At 40.3% G+C, this 19765-nt stretch overlaps 1 protein-coding gene across 2 annotated transcripts in view; it reads right to left on the bottom strand.

The window, feature by feature from the left end:
* The window catches only part of mtor (mechanistic target of rapamycin kinase), an 84813-nt gene extending 66359 nt beyond the window's left edge, over positions 1-18454 (bottom strand). The window contains exons 1-20 of one of the 2 annotated variants that reach the window (XM_035656202.1): positions 18306-18454; positions 17715-17857; positions 17310-17418; positions 16922-17154; positions 15274-15474; positions 15034-15168; positions 14678-14953; positions 13749-13869; positions 13057-13240; positions 12609-12737; positions 12125-12369; positions 10527-10736; positions 10036-10241; positions 9046-9168; positions 8311-8394; positions 6954-7046; positions 6446-6580; positions 5397-5526; positions 258-508; positions 34-120 (exon numbers count right to left, since the gene is read on the bottom strand). In XM_035656202.1, the coding sequence (XP_035512095.1) occupies positions 34-120; positions 258-508; positions 5397-5526; positions 6446-6580; positions 6954-7046; positions 8311-8394; positions 9046-9168; positions 10036-10241; positions 10527-10736; positions 12125-12369; positions 12609-12737; positions 13057-13240; positions 13749-13869; positions 14678-14953; positions 15034-15168; positions 15274-15474; positions 16922-17154; positions 17310-17418; positions 17715-17843 (3081 nt within the window). In that variant the 5' untranslated portion in view covers positions 17844-17857; positions 18306-18454. The remainder of the gene's footprint in view (positions 1-33; positions 121-257; positions 509-5396; positions 5527-6445; positions 6581-6953; positions 7047-8310; positions 8395-9045; positions 9169-10035; positions 10242-10526; positions 10737-12124; positions 12370-12608; positions 12738-13056; positions 13241-13748; positions 13870-14677; positions 14954-15033; positions 15169-15273; positions 15475-16921; positions 17155-17309; positions 17419-17714; positions 17858-18305) is intronic. The other variant, XM_035656203.1, reaches the window with a different exon arrangement.
* Positions 18455-19765: the final 1311 nt, after the last annotated feature.

The following is a 19765-nucleotide window of genomic DNA, read 5'->3' as shown; positions in this document are numbered from 1 at the left end:
GGGGGGGGGGGGGATGTTGACACAGTTACTCACTCTGATGAGGGTAAAGATATCGTCCATGTAGGGGCGGATGTGGATCTTCACAAAGCACACCACCATTCCCATCTGCTGGAAAAGGAACTGGAGAACAAATACAGCACAGAAAGGAAAATCAATGAGAGGTCTGCTTTGAGAATAACTGACATCATTAGCCAGAGGTCAACAGATAACAAATCAACAAGACAGCCTCTTTCCTCTTATTCTGTAGGGCTACCTACCTCTCGGATACTCCCATCACAGACCCGGATGACATTGAGGAAAGTGGGCATGACCTGGGGCAGGAACTGGACACACTTAAGGCCCAGAGACTTAAAGATGAAGGTGACAGCCTGGACCACCATCGTATGATGGTTGGAGAGTGAAGGGTCTCTCAGGATGCGCATCAGCGTGACGATTGCCACGGCAGGGTAAAACTCATCAAGAGGCAGGTTGCCCATGTTCACCAACATCTCACTGGTGCTGTAGTCCGCTGTGTGGAGGAGAAAATTCACACTGATTGTTGCGACAAAGTAATCAAGGAAGTCTCGCAACATCTCATACTTTTTAGGGGGAAATGGTTGTGACAATAAGCAATGAACCACAAGTTGTAACTATATTTTTCTCAAATGACTTTACCCTGAAAAAAACATTGTTACAGATCACCAGCATAAACAAATAGCACACTTAACATTAAAAATCAATCAATGTGCCTGATCCAGTTCATGTGTGATGTATTTAATGCAGAACAGAATACAATTACAATCAATCAATTGACAACTTAATAAGAAGCACAATCTGTATTTTCCCACCATATACTGAAAATCAAATAAAATTAATTACAAGCCGAGTCGAGTCGAGTTATCGACGGAATATGTGCATTTTGTTTGATGGAAGTCTGATGTGTTTTTCAACTGATCCTAATAGAAAGCACAGGCTGGCTTTCTTTCTGTTATTAAATATTACTGATGTGATCCAACCTTAAACAAGCTATTTAAACAAACAAAAGCCTAAATGTAGTTTTAGCATTGTATTCAAAAGAACTTGTGGTTTGATTTTTTGTGGTGGGGAAAAAACTCTTTCCTTTTCTTTAGACAGTAAAAAAATATTTCCAGTTTGATTCTTACAAATAAAAGATATCAATTTAAACTACTTCTGACTTTTCCAAAGGCGATCACACCATCTGAGTATTGGAGTTTATTTTACGACTATAAATCTAACTCTGACTATAACTTCATCAGCCCAGCCCTTGTGACTATGTAGGACAGAAGGCTGTGACGCTCATTAGTCATTAGTCAGGCAATAATTCTCCATTATAAAAGTTTGAGTATATCAACGGTGATTCATGGCATCCCAGACACCCCCGCACAATCCAATTCAACACCTCCTCCTTCACACTAAATACAGCTGAAAATGCTTCTGCTCCTGGCTACAAAGTTCGACAGCAATATTAGGCTGATGGGAGAGGAGAGCTGATATTGTCAGCTCGTTATTGCTGGCCGCTTGTCAGTTCTGGCGCCAAACTGTATTATAGCACTGGACAACAAATCAAAAGATCAAAGTAACAACATTACATATGAGCTAACAGAGAAATACACGATCAAACATCTGTTCTATGCTACATAAAATGAATATGAATTGCAGGTCTGAGCTCAGATTAGCACTGCGTGAAAAAAGTCCCCTCAATTGGGACAGGTGAGAATTGGATAGAGAGGGATCCAGCAGAGACACACACGTCATCCAGGTAAAAAAGTTGAAGCCGGGGGCGCCGTGGTAGTTCACCTGGTTGAGCGAGTTGCAATTCTCAAAACGGAAGATTAAGATTACAGAGTTGTAAAAATCCTGTCCCACAGTATTCTAAAAAGCTCACTTCTGCCTTCCTGAATCGTATTTCATCTTCTCATGAGAACTTGAACCTTGCTTTTCTTTTAAACAGTGCCAGTTTTGGTCTGAACACCCAGTAACTCTCACTTTTACCCTTAAATTTAAGATATCCATGTGATTGCTGCCATCTGCAATAAGCCACTGCAGAATCACCTTTAAGTACAGGACAATCTGAGGAGCCACGTGAGGGCTTCGGCAGTCACGCTTAGAATTAGAGAGAAAAAAATTTTGTAAACCAAGCAACAGTGGTGGTCTTTTGACGTTTATAATACATATCTCTTTTTTTTAAATGAGTAGTTTTATTCATGTTTTTTTTGACATGCAATGCAACTGGGGTCAGTCTGTCCATTTATCTATGCAGAGCTATTGAGTTTTACAAGGCATCTGAGAATACAGACGTCTGGTATTCAGCGTTTCACTGGCCTTCTGCAGGAGTACAGTTTCAGCTGCTCCAGTTGTCTCCCTCAAGATTCTGGACTATAGACATAACAGATTGGCACAGAGCTTGCAGGTTAAAGAGGGTAGCTTTCCCTTTGGATCTTTTATTATTCTAGCCGTCACCAAGTCTAGATTAATGATGGCGATAGATGGCTACACATCTGAGCCTTTATAGCCCACAAACAGAAATCAGTGCAGTTAAGTGAGGCAGCAGTACTGCAGTAATTCAGGCTTTAGATGTTTCGGAAAAGCTATAATAACTAATGTAAATAAAGCAACTTACTAAACAGGAATGCCATTTCATAGGTTTTATGACCCTGACGTTCTGTAGTGACATGATTGGTCTTGTCTGAAGTCAGGTGAGGAGATGGGCCTAGCCAATGACCTCCCACATAACAAAAAACATGCTGTCAAATATTGCTTGTGCTCCAGACGCTGACCCTGACAAATCTGCCAACAGATGTACAGCCTCCAATTCTGGTCACAGTCAATTTAGTTGGAGAACAAACTGGTAAAACTATTACCATATTGTCCAAGGTCACATTCTGAGACACATGACTGGATCAGACAAGTGGAGACCTGTATTCTCCATACACAATACACATGACGAAAGACAGATGAGCATTTTTCATTGTCATTGATGTGAATTTTCAAGCTCTCCAGAGGATGATGGACTTTAAGTGAAAGCATCCATCACAAGCAACGTCAAAACCTCCTGAAATACCGTGAGTTTCTGTAGTTAATCGCCGTCAACAGACGATGAATCCTGATGTATTTGGTGGCACCATGGCTATTCTATATTATATTACATATATATATATATATATATATATTATATATAAGTGTAATTCTCAGGATAAACTCAAGAGTTTGATGTAGTCTAAAAACAGCAAAATCATCAGTGTGTTATTTCTTTCATATTATGGGAAGTAAAGAACAATGAAGCATATAGGTCTCCTACCTTTTTCACTTACTTCTTATGGATATCTTTGCTAACATTAAGCACTAAAACAACCTGACTTTTAGCGTTTTAGCCATCAGTGTCTAATAGGGATGGGCATGAGTCAGTATTCGTTCAATGTATGGAATACTTGGCAAGCGCTATTGTTATGCTACCAGGGCAGAGAATATAATCGGGCTCATTCCAAATATTTTGACTGGAGATATACTCCTGTTAAACTTTGTGGAAGGAGGAGGCTTGGTGGGAAGAATATGACCCAGGTGTGCAGCCTGGTGGAACTAAGTAATGACAGTATTTTGACACAAGTTTATCTTTCCATAGAGATACTGCCATGGAGAGAAAGGGGTTCCGCTCTGCACATACAGCTCATGCCTTGTTCTCACGGTTTGTGACAACAAACATATTGACAAAACTGAGGTAGACAGCAGGAGATAAACATAATATATAATATCATACATCAATTTGTGACAGGAGGATGAATGATTCAGCTGATATGGTTAAACATTTAAACATTTGGGCTGCGTCAGTAATCAATTCTCACACATAAAAACAGTGATGTAAATCATTGACAATTAATAGTCCATTGAACATATCCTTAAAGAGATGTCTGTCTAAAGTCGGCTTAAATTTTAATATCACCACTTTAAAAAGATCCCACTCCAGTGTTATAGCAGATATATTTCCCTATGAACTGGCAGACATTCTGGAGGTGGTTTAGTTGGGCGTAGGTCAGACAAAAACCCGAAATTAAATCCTAAACAGCAAAGGCTCCAACAAATCAAAAACCCAAAGTCACCATTGATGTTGACTTTTCCAATGCAGGGGCAAGACCTCTAAAAATTGTGTTTTGTCTTGTGTGTAGACATATCACTTCACTGTGCTCCATTTCTAATTAGCTGTAGATTTATGGAATGTAAAACAGCCAAGCTGTAACGGATAATCCTAAGTACTTTGGACTAGACAGAATATCATTGGTTTATGTAAGCCAGATTCAGCAATTCAAATAATTGAAGATGAAATCAGTTCCTCTCTAGAGTGATCATATTCTGACCAAAGAAAAATTGCGCCACAAGACTGCAAAGGTGTGTTTTGCTCACAGCTCTTTCCACAGCACTCACTCCCATATTTAAACATGAGCGCACAAGCATTCATGTTTAACAAGCATAACCGTGTATAAAGATTAAACCTGTGTGCACAATTAAATATTGTTCAATTCAGTGACGCGTCAAACATCTCATCAAATTTGTAATCTCTGACCCTCTTTCCTATTCACATCAGCCATTTTGCGTCACTTAATCATTATGAACGAATATGCCAAAAATGGATGCAATTCAATCTACAGCTGGCATTTTATCAATCCAAATGTTTTAGAAGAACTGATTAAGTAAATTATTCCCAACGGCAAATTCCTTCTTTTACATCTCAAATGCCTTTTCTGAATGACATTTACATGCATCTTCAACTGCCACTTCATTAGTTTTGTGACCTTTAAAACTGGAGTTGTTTGTTCCAAAACCTACAGTCCTTCTTTAAGAAGTGTGTTACTGTCTAGACTGCCAGCTGCCAGATTTCTATATTTCCTGGATGGATCTGATAGTTTAAATTATGTAGCAATGCCCTTTATCTGTTCTTAATGTGTCCAAACACATCTGATCACCTCAACAAGTTGTCTGGGAGAGGTTTGGAGTTGAACAGGTTGTCAGGAGGGTTATATCTTCTTTTTTATTTATTTACTTTTATTATTTACTTTATCTAAAAACATTAAAAGAATCATCACAAATCCCACTGTTTTGTTGTTAATAAAAAATAATAATTAATGTTAAATATAAGAAGTCTTCTATGTTCAGACTATTTACACTATCCATCAGGCTCACACACACACACACACTGGAATCTCAGCAGCAACCCCAATGGGCAGACCCACACAGTGAGATTTAAAAACAGTTCATGTTGACTTAGAGACTTTCCAGCTTTTGCCCTGAGAATGTAATACTGCTGTAACTTTGAGAAACACAAATATAAAGTTAAAATAATCCATATTCTGACTCTATAAAGTTGTTCCCAAAACTGTGATTAGTAATAGTGATCACACGCCTACCTGAGTCCTGACTGGACTTTGACTCGGAGAGACTGACAGCGGAGGCGTCTCGTGACTGGTCAATCATGCCGATGTTCACTTTGTGCTTGTAGGGGTCCAGAGCTCCGAGAAGACCCAGTACACGGATAGCCTGTTGGAGACACACAGCATGCACACACAGTCAGTCATCTTCCACTGGAACACAAGTCTAACAGTACAGAAAAGACTTTCAGACTTGACTTTGACTACCAATGTTTAGAGAGACATCGATGATCATGGTCATTCAAAAAATAGAAGCCATTTTTCAAAACAGTTACAAGTGACATTGCCTGCTTAAAGATACTTAACCACTTACTGGCACATCAACAAAAGAGATGTGGAGTGATTTGAGAAGTCTTTATGGATGCTATGATACTTTTTTTCTATGACTCTGAGTGCCCAGTGGAATTGTACAAAGTGCTGTAAACCCAGCTGCTGTCCCCTTCTAAGAAGTAAGTAGAGCCATCTTTCGGGGCTACAAGTGGAGAGTATGTGATACTCAAAATACAGATCTTCAAATGGGTATAATCCCTTCATAAAAACAGCAGACAAAAGAATACAACAGAATAGTTAACCTAGACTAGGTGCACAACTACAGTTGGATAATTAGCCCAACAGGATTTCAAATTTATTACATAATGGATCCATGGGTGAGGGTTGCCAGAGCCAATGTCCACATGCTGCACGGCACACACAGTGACAATGCTCTCTCCGAGACCCACGCAATGTAACAGGCAAGGGAAGAAACTTTAACAATTATCACTTACATCACAGGCCAGGAGTTAGGAAAAAGTTCCATAGAACTATGGAAAATGTGCATAGCCTCATACTGTATGTATTCCTGTGATTATAGGTCAGCAGTCAAAGTTAATACATCTACACAGAGCTTCATTTGTTTAGTATATGTTGACAGGTAGGGTTTGTAGCCTCATAATGAGTCACTGCACGACAGAGCTGAGTTCACATTGCCACTGAGAAAAGTGTGGGGAAAACGAAGAGTTAAGAGCCAAGATGGAGGCCCCTGTGCATACCTCTCTCCTGATGCCCTGGTTTTGTTCTGTCTTGAGGAAGTTGAGCAGCACCTCCAGAAGGGAGGGGTACTTGCGGTAGGGCTCCACCACATAACCTGTACTAGCCACCTGCTGGCCCAGTGTCCACAGCGCCACCTGGTGGAAAGTCAGAAGCAACAACTGAACCACTTCACTGATCGGCGAGCATAAAGCATAAAGATTGGGGTGCACTTTTCTTTGCTCTCTTACCTAAACATCCTTTTAATCAAATGTACTTATTAAACAAATAATGCCAGAAAAGTTACTTACTAACAGGTTAATAAGTATCAAGGCCATCAATTCAAACTACTATTTAGTCCCTTATTGAAAAGCCATTAATTAATACTTTCAAAAGGCCCCACTTTTGCACACAATCCTTTCTAAACATGAAATACTGGAAGCATAATGCTCGCAAAATGCTTTCTGATTGACTTTAAATGTGTCCAGCAATCATATCCAGATGAGGTGGATACTGATTTTCTTGACGTACCTGTCGTTTGGCCAATGAGGAGGAGTCCTGCAGCATGTCCATGATGATTGGAAAAAGCTCGTCCATCCACTTCCTCATCTCCAGGCCACTCACCTGACAGAGTAACCACAGGAGAACCAATCAAGACTGAGGTAATGTTATATTCTGTCCACTTTTCTGGCACTAAGATCTTCTCAAATCTTAAAAGGGAGTGAATAATGAGTTTTTACATTAAAATGTCAAATTGATCTCATCATATTAAACCATAGCCCTTATGGGTAGATTTGTGAAGTTATTACGGCATTTATCAATATACTGATCACAATGTTTTTTTGTGATAATGAGTAGGGATACACAATACAGATTTTCTTTCAGCCGATTCCATAACCCGTAATTACCGGTTTCTCATGGCCAATACCGATTAAATAACCGATAATTTCCCATTTTTGGATTTGGAAGTTCATAACCTATAGTTTTTACACACTGAGCAAAGATGGATGATTTTATATTCTATAGCCCTGTGTAACCAAATCTAACTGACATCACTATTGTTGACATATTGTTTTCTTTTTTTCTTAGTACATCAAAAAACGTCAAACCTACTTTGGCTTTCATACAACAGAAATGCTTTGTATATGAATTCAAAATCGATTATTATGCGCCAATAAGTTATCGGCTGTAATTTAATTATCCAGATAATTCAAAATAATAAAAATGTCCCACTGTCTGTGGCGTATGTGTCCATTCATTTCTGTCTCCCTGGGCCAGATATACTAGGATAGATGCAACATTTACTACACCGTCTTTTTGATACCATCACTACAGGTTACCAAAATCAATAATGTTCTAATCCACACAAAATGGATTACAGCTTAAATATATCTTCTTTTGTCATGACGTTCAATGGCTCTTGTCTATATTCCCTACATTTTCTTGTGTCTTCCTGTGCTGGTTCATGAGCAGCTGGGCTTCTCCCTCTTCCTGCACTGAGTCAACCCACAACACCTGGTCTACCTGAGCATCTCCTGCACTTTGTTTGACCTGCAGAGTCTGCCTGCCTTTAACAGTGCTTTCCTGACTCCTCTGTGGGGACCATCGAACCACCTAGACAGGATGGATCAAGGCACACATCCATGGGTGGGGCTCTACTCTGTACCTTCCACCTCAGAAAAGGACAAGTTTAGATTGCTTGCATTAAAACTGTAAAGTCAGAGACTCCAAAAATGTTATAATATGCACAGGACAACAACAACAACTATTTTGCTCAGATTTATTGGGTTTTAATCCGATCAGCAGCAGCTAGAAAATCAATATGATACAAAGATTAATACTGTCCCCATAAAACTTCAAGGAACTGAAACATTAAATCCAGCCTTACCTGAGCCAACTCGCCAATGGTTGCAAGGACACTAATGACCACTCCAGGGTTGGGGTCTGGGTCTTTCAGCTTGAGAATGAGAGCCTGCAAAAGTAAAAGGTAACAGGGTCACTTAACCCACTGAAGCTCAGTGCTCTCCTTAAGTTTCATAATTAGAAGAGCTTCAGGAGATAAGATTGTAATGAACTCATAAGAGTCCTCCACTGATTTAGCATTGCACTTCTGTAACACTGTCAGATGATGGACAGTTTAAAAGCATCACAATCACTGCAGCCAAACCAGACATGTCGTCTTTTTTATTAACTCAGGTCATGCAACTCACCAGCCGACAGTTTGGTCGGACATTGGAGTGTGTTCTGCTATTGGCAGCTAATGTAGCCAAGACGGTAGCTTCAAGTAGAGATGAACAGCGGGCTACAGAAGTCTAGCTGACTTCTTTCTAACTCTGCACCCCCAGATTTTCAAACTTTAAGTCTTCTGCCCCAACTGACACTGACTTAAGTGACGTTACTTGAGGCAGTTCATCAGATTCTGAGGCATTCCTCTGATGGAAAAAGGGCTTTATCTAACATTTTTCACACATGCTGTAGAACTGCCTGGTACCTGTAAACGGACTTTGACATGTTAAAGCTTTTACTTATTTAGAGAAAGTCTACTGAGTACATATGCTCCTCTCAAGTAACAGCCTGGTTAACACTCATACACCTTTAGAATGGAAAGCAAGCACAGCTGTACCTTGAGGATTGGCTCCATATATGGCCGTATGAGGCGGGGGGCATTGGAGACCAGGTGACCAAGCATACGAGCACTCTGCTCTTTGTTCCTGCCAACGCCACTGTGCTCTAACTCTGTTAAGATCTGCAAAGAAAATAGATCAAAATCATAGAGTTAAGTATAACACACCCATTCTTCTTTATCTTGAATAAATCTCAATGAGGTTACACAATTCACACTGTTATGGAAGCAACCATTATGAAAACTTTACACTGGGGTTTTAAACTGTACATAATACCATGGCCTTTGCTGCCCTCTAAAGGTATTCAACTGAAACAACATGAGTGTGATGACAAAAATCTAAGATCTAATCTCATAGAGACTAGATATAAAATATAATATTTTTTATTTAACATCATCTGTATTTAGTGGAATAACCAAACTAGAAACCATGTTAATTTATGAATAAAAAAAAATTGGACAGAATGTTTCTACTCAAGTTCCCCTTCTATTTGTTTCACTTTGAACACAGGCTAAAAAGTAGGGACAAAACTAAATGTCAAATTATTAATTGATGAAAAGAAAATTAAGTTACTCAAATAAGTCTCACCTGTTTGAGTAATCTAATAAAAAAAAAAAAAAACTTATATGGAGATTTGTTAAGTGATTATAGTTTATTTCAAATTATTCAAATGGTTTTTAGCCAAGGAGAATTTTTTTTAGTACATGGCCATGCCATGCCCTCATAAAACCTAACTGGACAGAATGTAACCCTGACCATTCAATTAAAATCTGTCACTTGCACTGCAGCTGTTAACATCTGTTGATGACCTCTGTGGGCATGTCAGTGTGCCAGATCGGGTGAGAAAAAGTGCCAAGTGAGAGAAACTGCTTGAGTGTTTTCAGTTGAACAATTCAACACCAAACTCGGCCTTAACGAGAAAAAAAATAGATATAGGACAATAAACCATTAAACTACATATAGTGTGCCATTTGCAGGGCGTGTCCTACCTGGATGAGCATCTTGCGTAGAAAGGGCATGACGAAGGCAGGGTTCATGCTGCTGAGGCGTCCGATTGTGCAGATGGCCAGCTCTCGGATCTCGAACACCTCATCGTTCAGCGCAACAAACAGCGCCTGCAAGTTCTCAGCCTGGGCGAGGTGAGCGTCGAATCGCTCATCAAGAGATGCCAGCACACAGTATCGAATGTCTGGATCTGCAGGAGAACAAGGACAAGGAAAAGTCAGACATTTTGACTCTCTTATCACTCTCATTACCTTTATCATCATGGGTCATTATAGCTGATAACAGGTGTGTATTCCAATGCCACAAAAGCAACACTTCTTATAATCTTAATCTTTAATTAGCTAATTCTGGCAAAAAAAACTTTCAAAAGATATGTAATGATGTGATCAAACATCATTATCAATAATAATAATTAAAAAAAAACAGAACTCAATAAATCTGCATGATACTACTATCCTTTTCCTCCCCCTTTTACCTGGATCGGTGATGCCAACAACTAGCAGCTTGCTGAGCACATCTGCAACAACCTGCACAGCGGTCTGGCTGACAACATGGCCGCTGATGAGGTGGATGGAAGGGGTAAGGAGGCGTGAGCAGGTTCGAGCTGCCTCCATCCGGATTTCCTTGTGCTCACTGTTCAGGAAGTGATCAGCACAGTGGCGCACAAACTGTGTGAGGGAGTGTCCTGGTGAAAGAAAAAGAGTTTGTTAGATTTGACATTCCAACTAGTTTTTAGATCGCTGTAGTTAAGGGGAAAGTCAGGGCAGTAATACAGATAATCACAAAGCATGTTAGGTGTATTTTTTGCATTTTATTGCATTTATAAAGCTTTCATAAAGGATCACTTGTTCCATTCTGCATGTTTGCCTTTGCTTTTGTGAACAACCCATGAGCTTGAGGACTCTTTCTTCTTAATCCAAAAAGAACCATTTTATTTCAAACAGTTTGTGATTTAAAGTCTGGTGGTGTTCTGCAGTGCAACTTATATTTAATAGAGGAACAAGAAATATACCCATAACAACACCTGTTGAGTTATGCATTGTGACCCGGGGCTTGTTTTTGCACCAAAAGGCTAACCCCTCCGCCCACCGTCCACTGCAGGACGGCCACATAAGACTTTGAGAAGCAATTGTTTCACCCTAGGCTGTTGTATGCAGCATACTACATCTAGTCAGCCTGGTGACTAAATACAAGTTCTTTTCAACCCCCACCTAAACAGTATTTCCTCTAAAATACTCCACTCAAACCATCACCTTATCATAATTCAACAATAAACACTCATCTTGTTTGCATTTTGTGCAAGGATCTAAACGGCCTTAAATGTAAAAGTAGCTTTTAAAATGCTATTTACTGATGTAAATATATATATGAAATATATGATATAAAAATAATCATGTGATGAGTATCGCTCAGTGGAGCAAAATACATTTGCAGAGTAAAATATGGATTCTATGAACATATTTTGTCATTTTATTAGTTTTTTGTTTTTCCAATTTTGAATGCCCAATTTCTTGTCACTGCAAACATATTACAAACACTGTCAACAGCCGCAGCAGTGAACAGAAATATTAACTCAGTCGCACCAGTGCACCCCAGATTCTGTTTGTTTGATGTGTTTCAATTTCTTTTTGCTAAAACCTCTTCAATAACATTCTTTATTAAAATATAAGGCAATAACTCAGTTTGAAAGGGGAATGGTTCTAAACAAATAGAAAGTAAAGTCTTACAATTAAGTGTGTGAACATCAAGTATTTCGATTCAGTGGTATGCTGCTGCTCTATGGGTATAGAAAACAGCTGGAAAGACAAATCAACCCAACCGCTCATTTTTTCCAACCTCACAGAATGTGCAGTGTGCAACAGTTATTTATTTTCATGCTTTATGATTTTTAGGGCTGTAATGCTGCTACCCTCACTTGAAAATCTTTTTCTACTGAAAAAAACAAATTAATGATCACTGGAGTTTGGTGAAGGTTCTTTGCATGTTTTTCATTCTGTGGATTTTCTCTCCAAGATAAAAAAAAATAAAATATGACTGTCCTGCTTTAAGCTGTGTCTTTTGCAAGGTTCTTGCCTTCAAATTCAAAGCTTCCCAGCGTGCGTAGGGCCAGTGTGATGCTGCCTACGTCACTGGCCTCAGGGATGTTTGTGAGGCTTGGCGAGGCCAGCTGGTGAGCCAGGCCTTTGGGCATGCCGGGGTGACGCAGCGGCTTGTGCATCAACACCAGGGAAAGCATCTTCAGCAGACCGTCCTGGATGTCCTTCTTCAACTGGGGTATTTGACGGCTCAGGTCATACAGTACTGCTGTGAGTGCAGGGCTAGACGAGCGGGACAACAACCCAATATCATTATCACTGTCATCTTTAGATGAGGACCAAGAAGTGTGTAGTGGTGCGCTCAGCAACAAGTACAACTTTAAATATAACTCTATAAGAGATACAAGTCAAACTCTGGCTTTAACCCCTGCCTCTTGTATAAACCCAGCTCAAAGATCTATGAAATATTTGGTAAAACCTTGTTAATGTGAATTCTTCCCCCCAAACCCACTCTGTCCTACCTCAGGCCCACAGCCAGCATAGGCTCCAGCAGCTCCTTGATGTCTGGTTGGATGCTGGGACCCATGGCTCTGGAAAGCATGCTGATACAGGTGAACACTGTGGCGTCCACCTGCATGGTCTTTTGCCTCCTGCACACACAGAAGACCGTAAGAGGTAAGGCTCTTTTCATTTCTTAGATAGTATCCCAAAATATACATTTTAGACTTGATTTTAGACTTAAACTATGACATTTGTATTAACAGAGTCAATCATCATTATACCACAAGCAGCAATGATATTAGAGCATAATGAGAAAGAAAAGATAACAAAAACCGTGTAGTAAGACAAAAACTATTAAAATACAACAGGATATTAGATGACAAATGATATAATTATTTGAATATGAAGAAATATAATAAACAGTATAAAGAGACTACAAACATGCATTTCATGTTTTCAATAACTGACTTGTGTGCAAAGTCCTTGGGTGGCAGGGCAGCCTTGATGATCTCAAGGACCTTCGAGAGGTACGGCTGGATTTCTGCCCTGACGGCCACCACCAGCAGCCCCAGAGCCTGGAAAGCTGCCGTCCTCTCCTTCTCCTTCTTCAGACAGCCCAGCAGGTAACCCATAGTGTCTGATAGGTACTGGTCTGCACAGTGGATGGAACAACCACAGTGCAAATGGTTAATCGCAGAGGTAGGGCTTTGTATAGGATGCAACACATAAATCAACTGACTGGGAGAAACTACAAGCAATTTATTAGAGCAAAGCCATTTGATATAAAGACAGAGGAGACTAAAAAGTATTGGTCATGATCTCTTTAATTTCTCGTCCATGACCACCAAAAGGCCAAGTGGCTGTAGTGGTGGGCAAGAATGTACGGCTGCATGTTACTGTATAGAGGATGGATTAAAACAATGCAAACATTAACTAGCGGGTCGTCCTCTAATCGGAAGGTTGTTGGTTCAATCCCCGGCTCCTGCATGTCGAAGTATCCTTGACCAAGATACTGAACCCCGAATTGTGTGAATGTATATGAATAAGTTAGTTTCTGTTCGATGGTCTTTGCCATCGCTGTGTGAATGTGTGTGAAAGGGTGAATGTAGTGTAGTGTAAGAAAGACTAGAAAGGCGCTATACAAGTACAGGTCCATTTACCATTAGTCGCACCTGTAAAGGTATGTGGCTGGAAGGCAGCCAGGCGTGGAAGCAAGTTGAGGATGGTCATCTGGATCAGAGGGTTTTTACTGGTCTTGTATTTCAGCACCCAACGGCACACCTAAAAAAAAGCACATAATAAAAGCTTGTGTCAACTATTATCTATCTGGTGTGACATACTTGTTAAATATCTTTAAGAGCCTATTTTTTTTTTTAAGTTATTTTTTTGGCCTTTTCATGCCTTTATTTGATAGAGACAGCTGAAGATCAACAGGAAAGGGGGGTAGAGAGAGGGAATGGCACGCAGCAAAGAGCCGCAGGTCGGATTTGAACCCGTCCAATATAACAACACCATGCACTACAGTCTAAAGCACAGTCCAATAAACACTCCTGTGGCAGTCTGAACAAAAACTGAACACTACATGTAAAACTTTAAAAGCATCATTTACTGCAGGGCTGCTTTACACCCAAAACCACTGTTTAGTGAAACAGTGGGAAACAGATTCCACCACAGTGATGTACCCTTTTTTTCCCTGATGCCTTTTTGTTTTCACTGAGATGGCACATACATGCTAAGACACAAGTAACAGCGTCAGAATCATACTTCTGATAAATAACATAAAAGTTGAACACTGTTGCATCAGAGCAAAAAACGATTTAATTTAATTTGCATTAGGGGTTAGAAAAGGTCTTAGGGGCCTCCTTTCAGCCCATTTTATCATTCTACAAAACATTAATAAGAACTGCAGTGTCCACAGTGGGTAGTAGAGCACTGTCCTGATGGCTGATATACAGCAGAAATAACAATGCTTTCATTTTCTATCACTTGGCGAAATATCGCCAATCAATGAATTAATACAATAACTGTCACATCAGGTAATACAAACACAACTTTCCTGGAAAAGCCAAACCTCTGTTGTAAAATCTACCTGGTCAAATCGCTCCTCCATCAGCTCACGGCAGTATCGACTCTCCACCAGCGAGCTCTTGGCAGGAACCGGCGCAGCACCGAAGGTGAGGAATCCCTGAGGCGTGCTGTAGCCCAGCAAGCCCAGGAGTGCGTTGGACTGCTGCGGCTGCACTGACTGGAAGCTAGTGAAGGGGGTGATGTGGCGGGGCTTGGTTCCAAATCCCATCAGCTCTTTGCAGTACTTATCATGGACCAGCTGCTGCTGCGTGATCTCCTCCATCTCCTCACGCATGCGCTGTCATAGGAACAAGACAAGTGAGAGGAGTGTTTCACCTCCACATATGAGAATGATCCCACAGTGAATTCAGCCCTCACCTCTCCTTCCATGCTGCTGATGCGAACCAGCTCATTCAGGATCAGAAGAGCACCGTGAACCCTGTCATCGCGATTCATCCCTTTCTCTTTGGCCAGAGTCTCATCGAAGCCTTTCTCTGCCTCCTCAAAGGTTTGCTGTTACAGATAAAACACACACTTACGTTACCGGTTTAAAGGATATAGGTTTTCTCCTGTCAAATACGACACACACTGAGGTAAGATACTTCTTTAAGAACTTACTTTGTACCACTGTGGTTTCTGCATTTCCTTGGTCTCCCTCTGTGTGGTCAGGATGAGACAGGCACGTAGTGCAGACACAGCCCCTTCTCGGATGGCCTGCTTAGGGTCCCATACGGCGTAAAAGATGTTGTCAAAGAAGGGCTGCACTTGTTGAAAGAAGAAGGTGGGTGCACTCACAGCCAGCTCCCGCAACACCAACACCTGGAAAAGGCAGAAAATCATTTGACTGGTCATTAATTGCACCCCTTCAGTCTACTTCTTCACAGTGTAAACATACATCAATACTGTGCTTCCAGACATCCCTCTGCAGTTATTACATTATTCTGGGGCTGTAAAGTTCAACTCTCAGAATATATCAAATGTGCAACTATAAATACTTTTTGTGTGCTGCACCTTTAAGTAATCGTCTTTGTGTGACCTTTCTTTTAAGCAAGTTGTATTCAGTTGCTAAAATCCTGTTTCTATCCTGAAGGTGCTTCTCTGGCGTGATGCAACCTGTCCTTCTGGCAATTCAGCAATAAAACTGGGAGCCGTGGACCTTCAGCTGTTTTAGCTTCAACATAGTACACCATGCAGAAATGTGCGGACGTTGAACCACATATCATTAAGAAGCAAGACCTAGTGAACGTTTGTAAATGAGAAAACAATGGAAGCGAAAGAGCAAAGTGTCTCACCAGCATCTCTGACATTTACCATCAGACAATCAAGTCAAGGAAAATGTGGTGAAGAGACTTAATCGCATTAAGACTGCATTATAGGTATACAAAACGTAGCAGCATAGTGTCTTCAAATTACAGCAGCACTAGTTAATTTTATAGATACACTTGTCTTATCAATCTAAGCCACACAATCAGGCTGAAAAACAGAACAGCATCTCAACTCAATTAACTGAGAAACCATCAGTTTGCTGGCAGGAAATTGAATCGAACACAAACAGACAAATGAAGGTTGATAACAGCATTCATTCATGCCAATTATTTTGGTGGCCTCAAATGTTTTAATTTTTTCTCTAACACGCATTCTTGTATCATCTGAAAACTAATTCCACATATTGCCCAGCTAGAAAATCAGTGTTGCTATTATAGCATTATGTCCCCTGTTCTTCCTGTTACCATAACAGACGCATGGTTCCATCAGAGGATAATTGCAGAGAAGATAAACAAGGCCAGAGTCCAAGTGTGTCACAGAATCACTCAAATCTACCGGACAACAGGAACATCTACCGCATATCTTCTGATTCAGTTTGTTAGGAAGGACAGCAGTTCATTTTAAGTTAGGTCTGAAACTGTTGCGATACTGAAAAATCTTTTTAAAATCATGTATTTAAAAATTAAATTGGGAAAGTGAATAAACTAAAAAATAAAAAATAATTAGTAAGACACTGGTATTCACCTTTACCAACCAAAAAATGAACACTGCCGGGAAGAGCAATGAGTGAGTTCTCGATCCAGGGTCAAGCTAGTTCAGCCACAAATGAGCCTAGTGCTGCTTTAGAAAGTAAAAAAACCAAAAAAGCAAAAGTGCAATGGGATAATCCTGAGTCAAACGGGCCTTTCCCCTATCTCCACCACACATAAACAACACCAAGAAGTGGTGGTGGTATTTAAACAACAAACAACACAGTCTCTGCTGTCTGTTAGTAACTTACTGCAGCATGGCGTCTGCCTTCATTTCTGTCTGCTCCCAGCCACTCCAGGGCCCTCTTCACCTCAAACTCCACATACTCAGCAGTGAAGGTGTCCCCTGCCATAGAGAGGTGACCCATGGCTTTAGAGGCCATCTCCATCACCACGGGGTCGCTGGAGGGCAGCAGGTTGCGCAGGTAGTTGGCAAAGCGGCTGATCCTGGTGGCATTGCCTCCCTCCACTCCGATCAGACTCACTGGAACAGATTATTGAGTCACAGTCATATACAGTTTCACACATATCGGTTCTTTACACAATTTCGCGTGACATACATCCAAGACTGTAACTTATGTCAAAATAACTCCACCAGATCTTTGAAAGCACACTGTAAATGTCAATGTTACGGCTTACCAATGGCAAGAATCCCTCCTTTCTTCTCATTCACATCAGAGCTGGATACCAGCTCAAATATGTGGTGGTTTAACTCATCATAGAATGTAGTGGCTTCATCTTGGCTTAACTGTGGAAGGAACAAAACCAATGTCACAAAGACCAGTGAGTAGGAAAAGCAAAGTTGACTGCAACTTGATGATGAAAAGGTTCAACAATAGCCTACAATCTCTGGGAACATGCATTATCCCTGCAACTTGTATGCAGTATTTACAACCAAACTGAAGTGTGGATTCACACCCACTAGTGAAACAGCTGATCACTCTTCAGCTCTTTATGGCACAAACACTCATTCAGTCTGCAATATATTGCAAAGATATCCTCACAGCAGGTCTCCATTACGTCCATGTTTCTTTTATCTGTTACCTCTCTGAGCTCTGTAGTCACATAGTGCTGCAGGTCTTTGGCAGATTTTGCTCTGGTGTCTTCATTTCGACTCTTCAGCCCACTGACAAACTGTTGCAGCACAGTGGCTGTGCCTGACATGATCACCATTTGGATGGCCTAACCTGCAAGAAGACAAACAAAATGGATATGCTTTCACTAAAACGTGCTTGTCTTATCGAAACAAATGCAACAAAGACTAAGAATAACACGTGTAAATATCATACTTGGAAAGAATATTTGTCCCGAGTTGTTTACACAGGTCAGTGTTGTTGTTAGCCGGCGCTATAACGTTATACAGCTAGCGTGTCTGGCTAGCTAGGGCACACACATCGTCAACCTTGCTAGTTAACTTAGCGACAAACCAAACAGAGACATTGCAGTAAAAAGACAGACAGCATCCTTTACACCACTAGTACACAACTGACATGTCCAGGAGGTTACAGGCTTATTTCAGAGACTCATAAGTGAATCACGCTGGTTTTGTTTAGCTACTGTTAGCTAGTGCTAACGTTAAGCTATCTAATGTAGCAAACAGTTGGTGAGATAGTAAAGTCGCTTTGTACCACTTACGTGTTTATATTAATATGTCGGCCACTTATTTGCTATTCGGTTCTTGCAGATGATCTCTCATTGTACGAGTGCCTGGCTAGCATAGGGCAACGTCTGCTAGCTAAGGTATGGCTGTCTGGAGTTGGACCGTCTCCAGTACACAGCTAACTTCACAAGCGGTGGGTTGCGTTCAGGGTCCTGCGCAGAGCTGAACGCAGGAAGCGCAGGTGTCCTTCAGTACAGTATTAACACACTGAAGCTTTAATACTTACGTATACACCTATAATATTTGCAAGAAACAAGTGACATTCCACCTGAAAGTGGCATTGCTAATAGACATTTGTAATGGCAGACTAACTATTGTGTGCTCTACTGGCTCATTGAGATAGATAGATAGATAGATAGATAGAGTAGATGATAGTTAGATAGATGATAGATTAGTCTTTATTTAATCCAAGGGAAATTCAAGTATCCAAGTAGCATACAAAATACCAAGAACATTACATTAAACGTACATTACACATACATTAAACTAAAATAAACTAAAATTAAAAACCCTGACTTTTAAAATAGAATTAAAATAAAATAAAAGACAAAAATATAAAGTATTATATATATATAATTATATTACCAAATGGATGTGCAAATACAGGTAGAAATTGTCCATTGTCTATTGTCTATTGTCCTCCCTGCCTTTACTGAAAGCTGTTGTACAATGGCTTTCTGAGACATTTAAATGCAAAAGAGCCATTATGTGTGCTGTGTGCAGTTAGCCTATGTTCTTTTCCTGCTATATTATGTAAACATGTCTGCTGTGAAAAGGGTCATGGCTGGAGTACCAATGGAGAAAACTGGGCAGCTGCCCAGAGTACCAGAGGTCCAGGGGCTTTAGAAGGCCCAGGTGCATCATGTGGAAACTGGTTAATCTCAATTTGTCATGGGAATAGGCTCTATTAAAGCACAATAATAATAACTGGCATTATAAGCAGCTTAAGATGGGTCCTGATTTATTTCTTCACCTTAAGCCCCTCATTTAAAATGTGCCAAAATCTATCTTTAAGACCTTCATAATTTTAGTTATTGTGTATTCATAAACTAGAGGAGACAATTTTTAAAGAATTGCTGTGAATGCTAGATTTTGAAAGGCTGATGCTTTTAATTAAAAATGATGAAAGATGTGGAATATTTTAAGGTTTGTTGAAAAGCTGGCCCTAAACTGAATTATCAGCTTTAATTTGAATGAAAAAGCAGCTGTTTTTTTCTTTTGTCATTTTTATACATTCATGTGAAGTTACTGCATACATGTTCTAATAGTCCAGTTTGTCCTGAAAGAAGAAGAAAAAAAAGATGTAAAACTGATTGTACATTACATGGTTGAGAAATGATTGCACAAAAAATGGCTTAGACCCTCAGTGCATGCTTTTGAGGCCCTGCAGAGCAGAGACTGCCTCTCCTGCTTTGCCTGATCTGAGTTATATTGT

This window comes from Morone saxatilis, unplaced genomic scaffold (assembly GCF_004916995.1).
Source record: "Morone saxatilis isolate NCDOM2014 unplaced genomic scaffold, NCSU_SB_2.0 Contig15, whole genome shotgun sequence".
NCBI classification, from domain to species: Eukaryota; Metazoa; Chordata; class Actinopteri; family Moronidae; genus Morone; species Morone saxatilis.
Note: the sequence above shows the minus strand (reverse complement) of the source record. Positions and strands in the feature narration are given on the sequence as shown.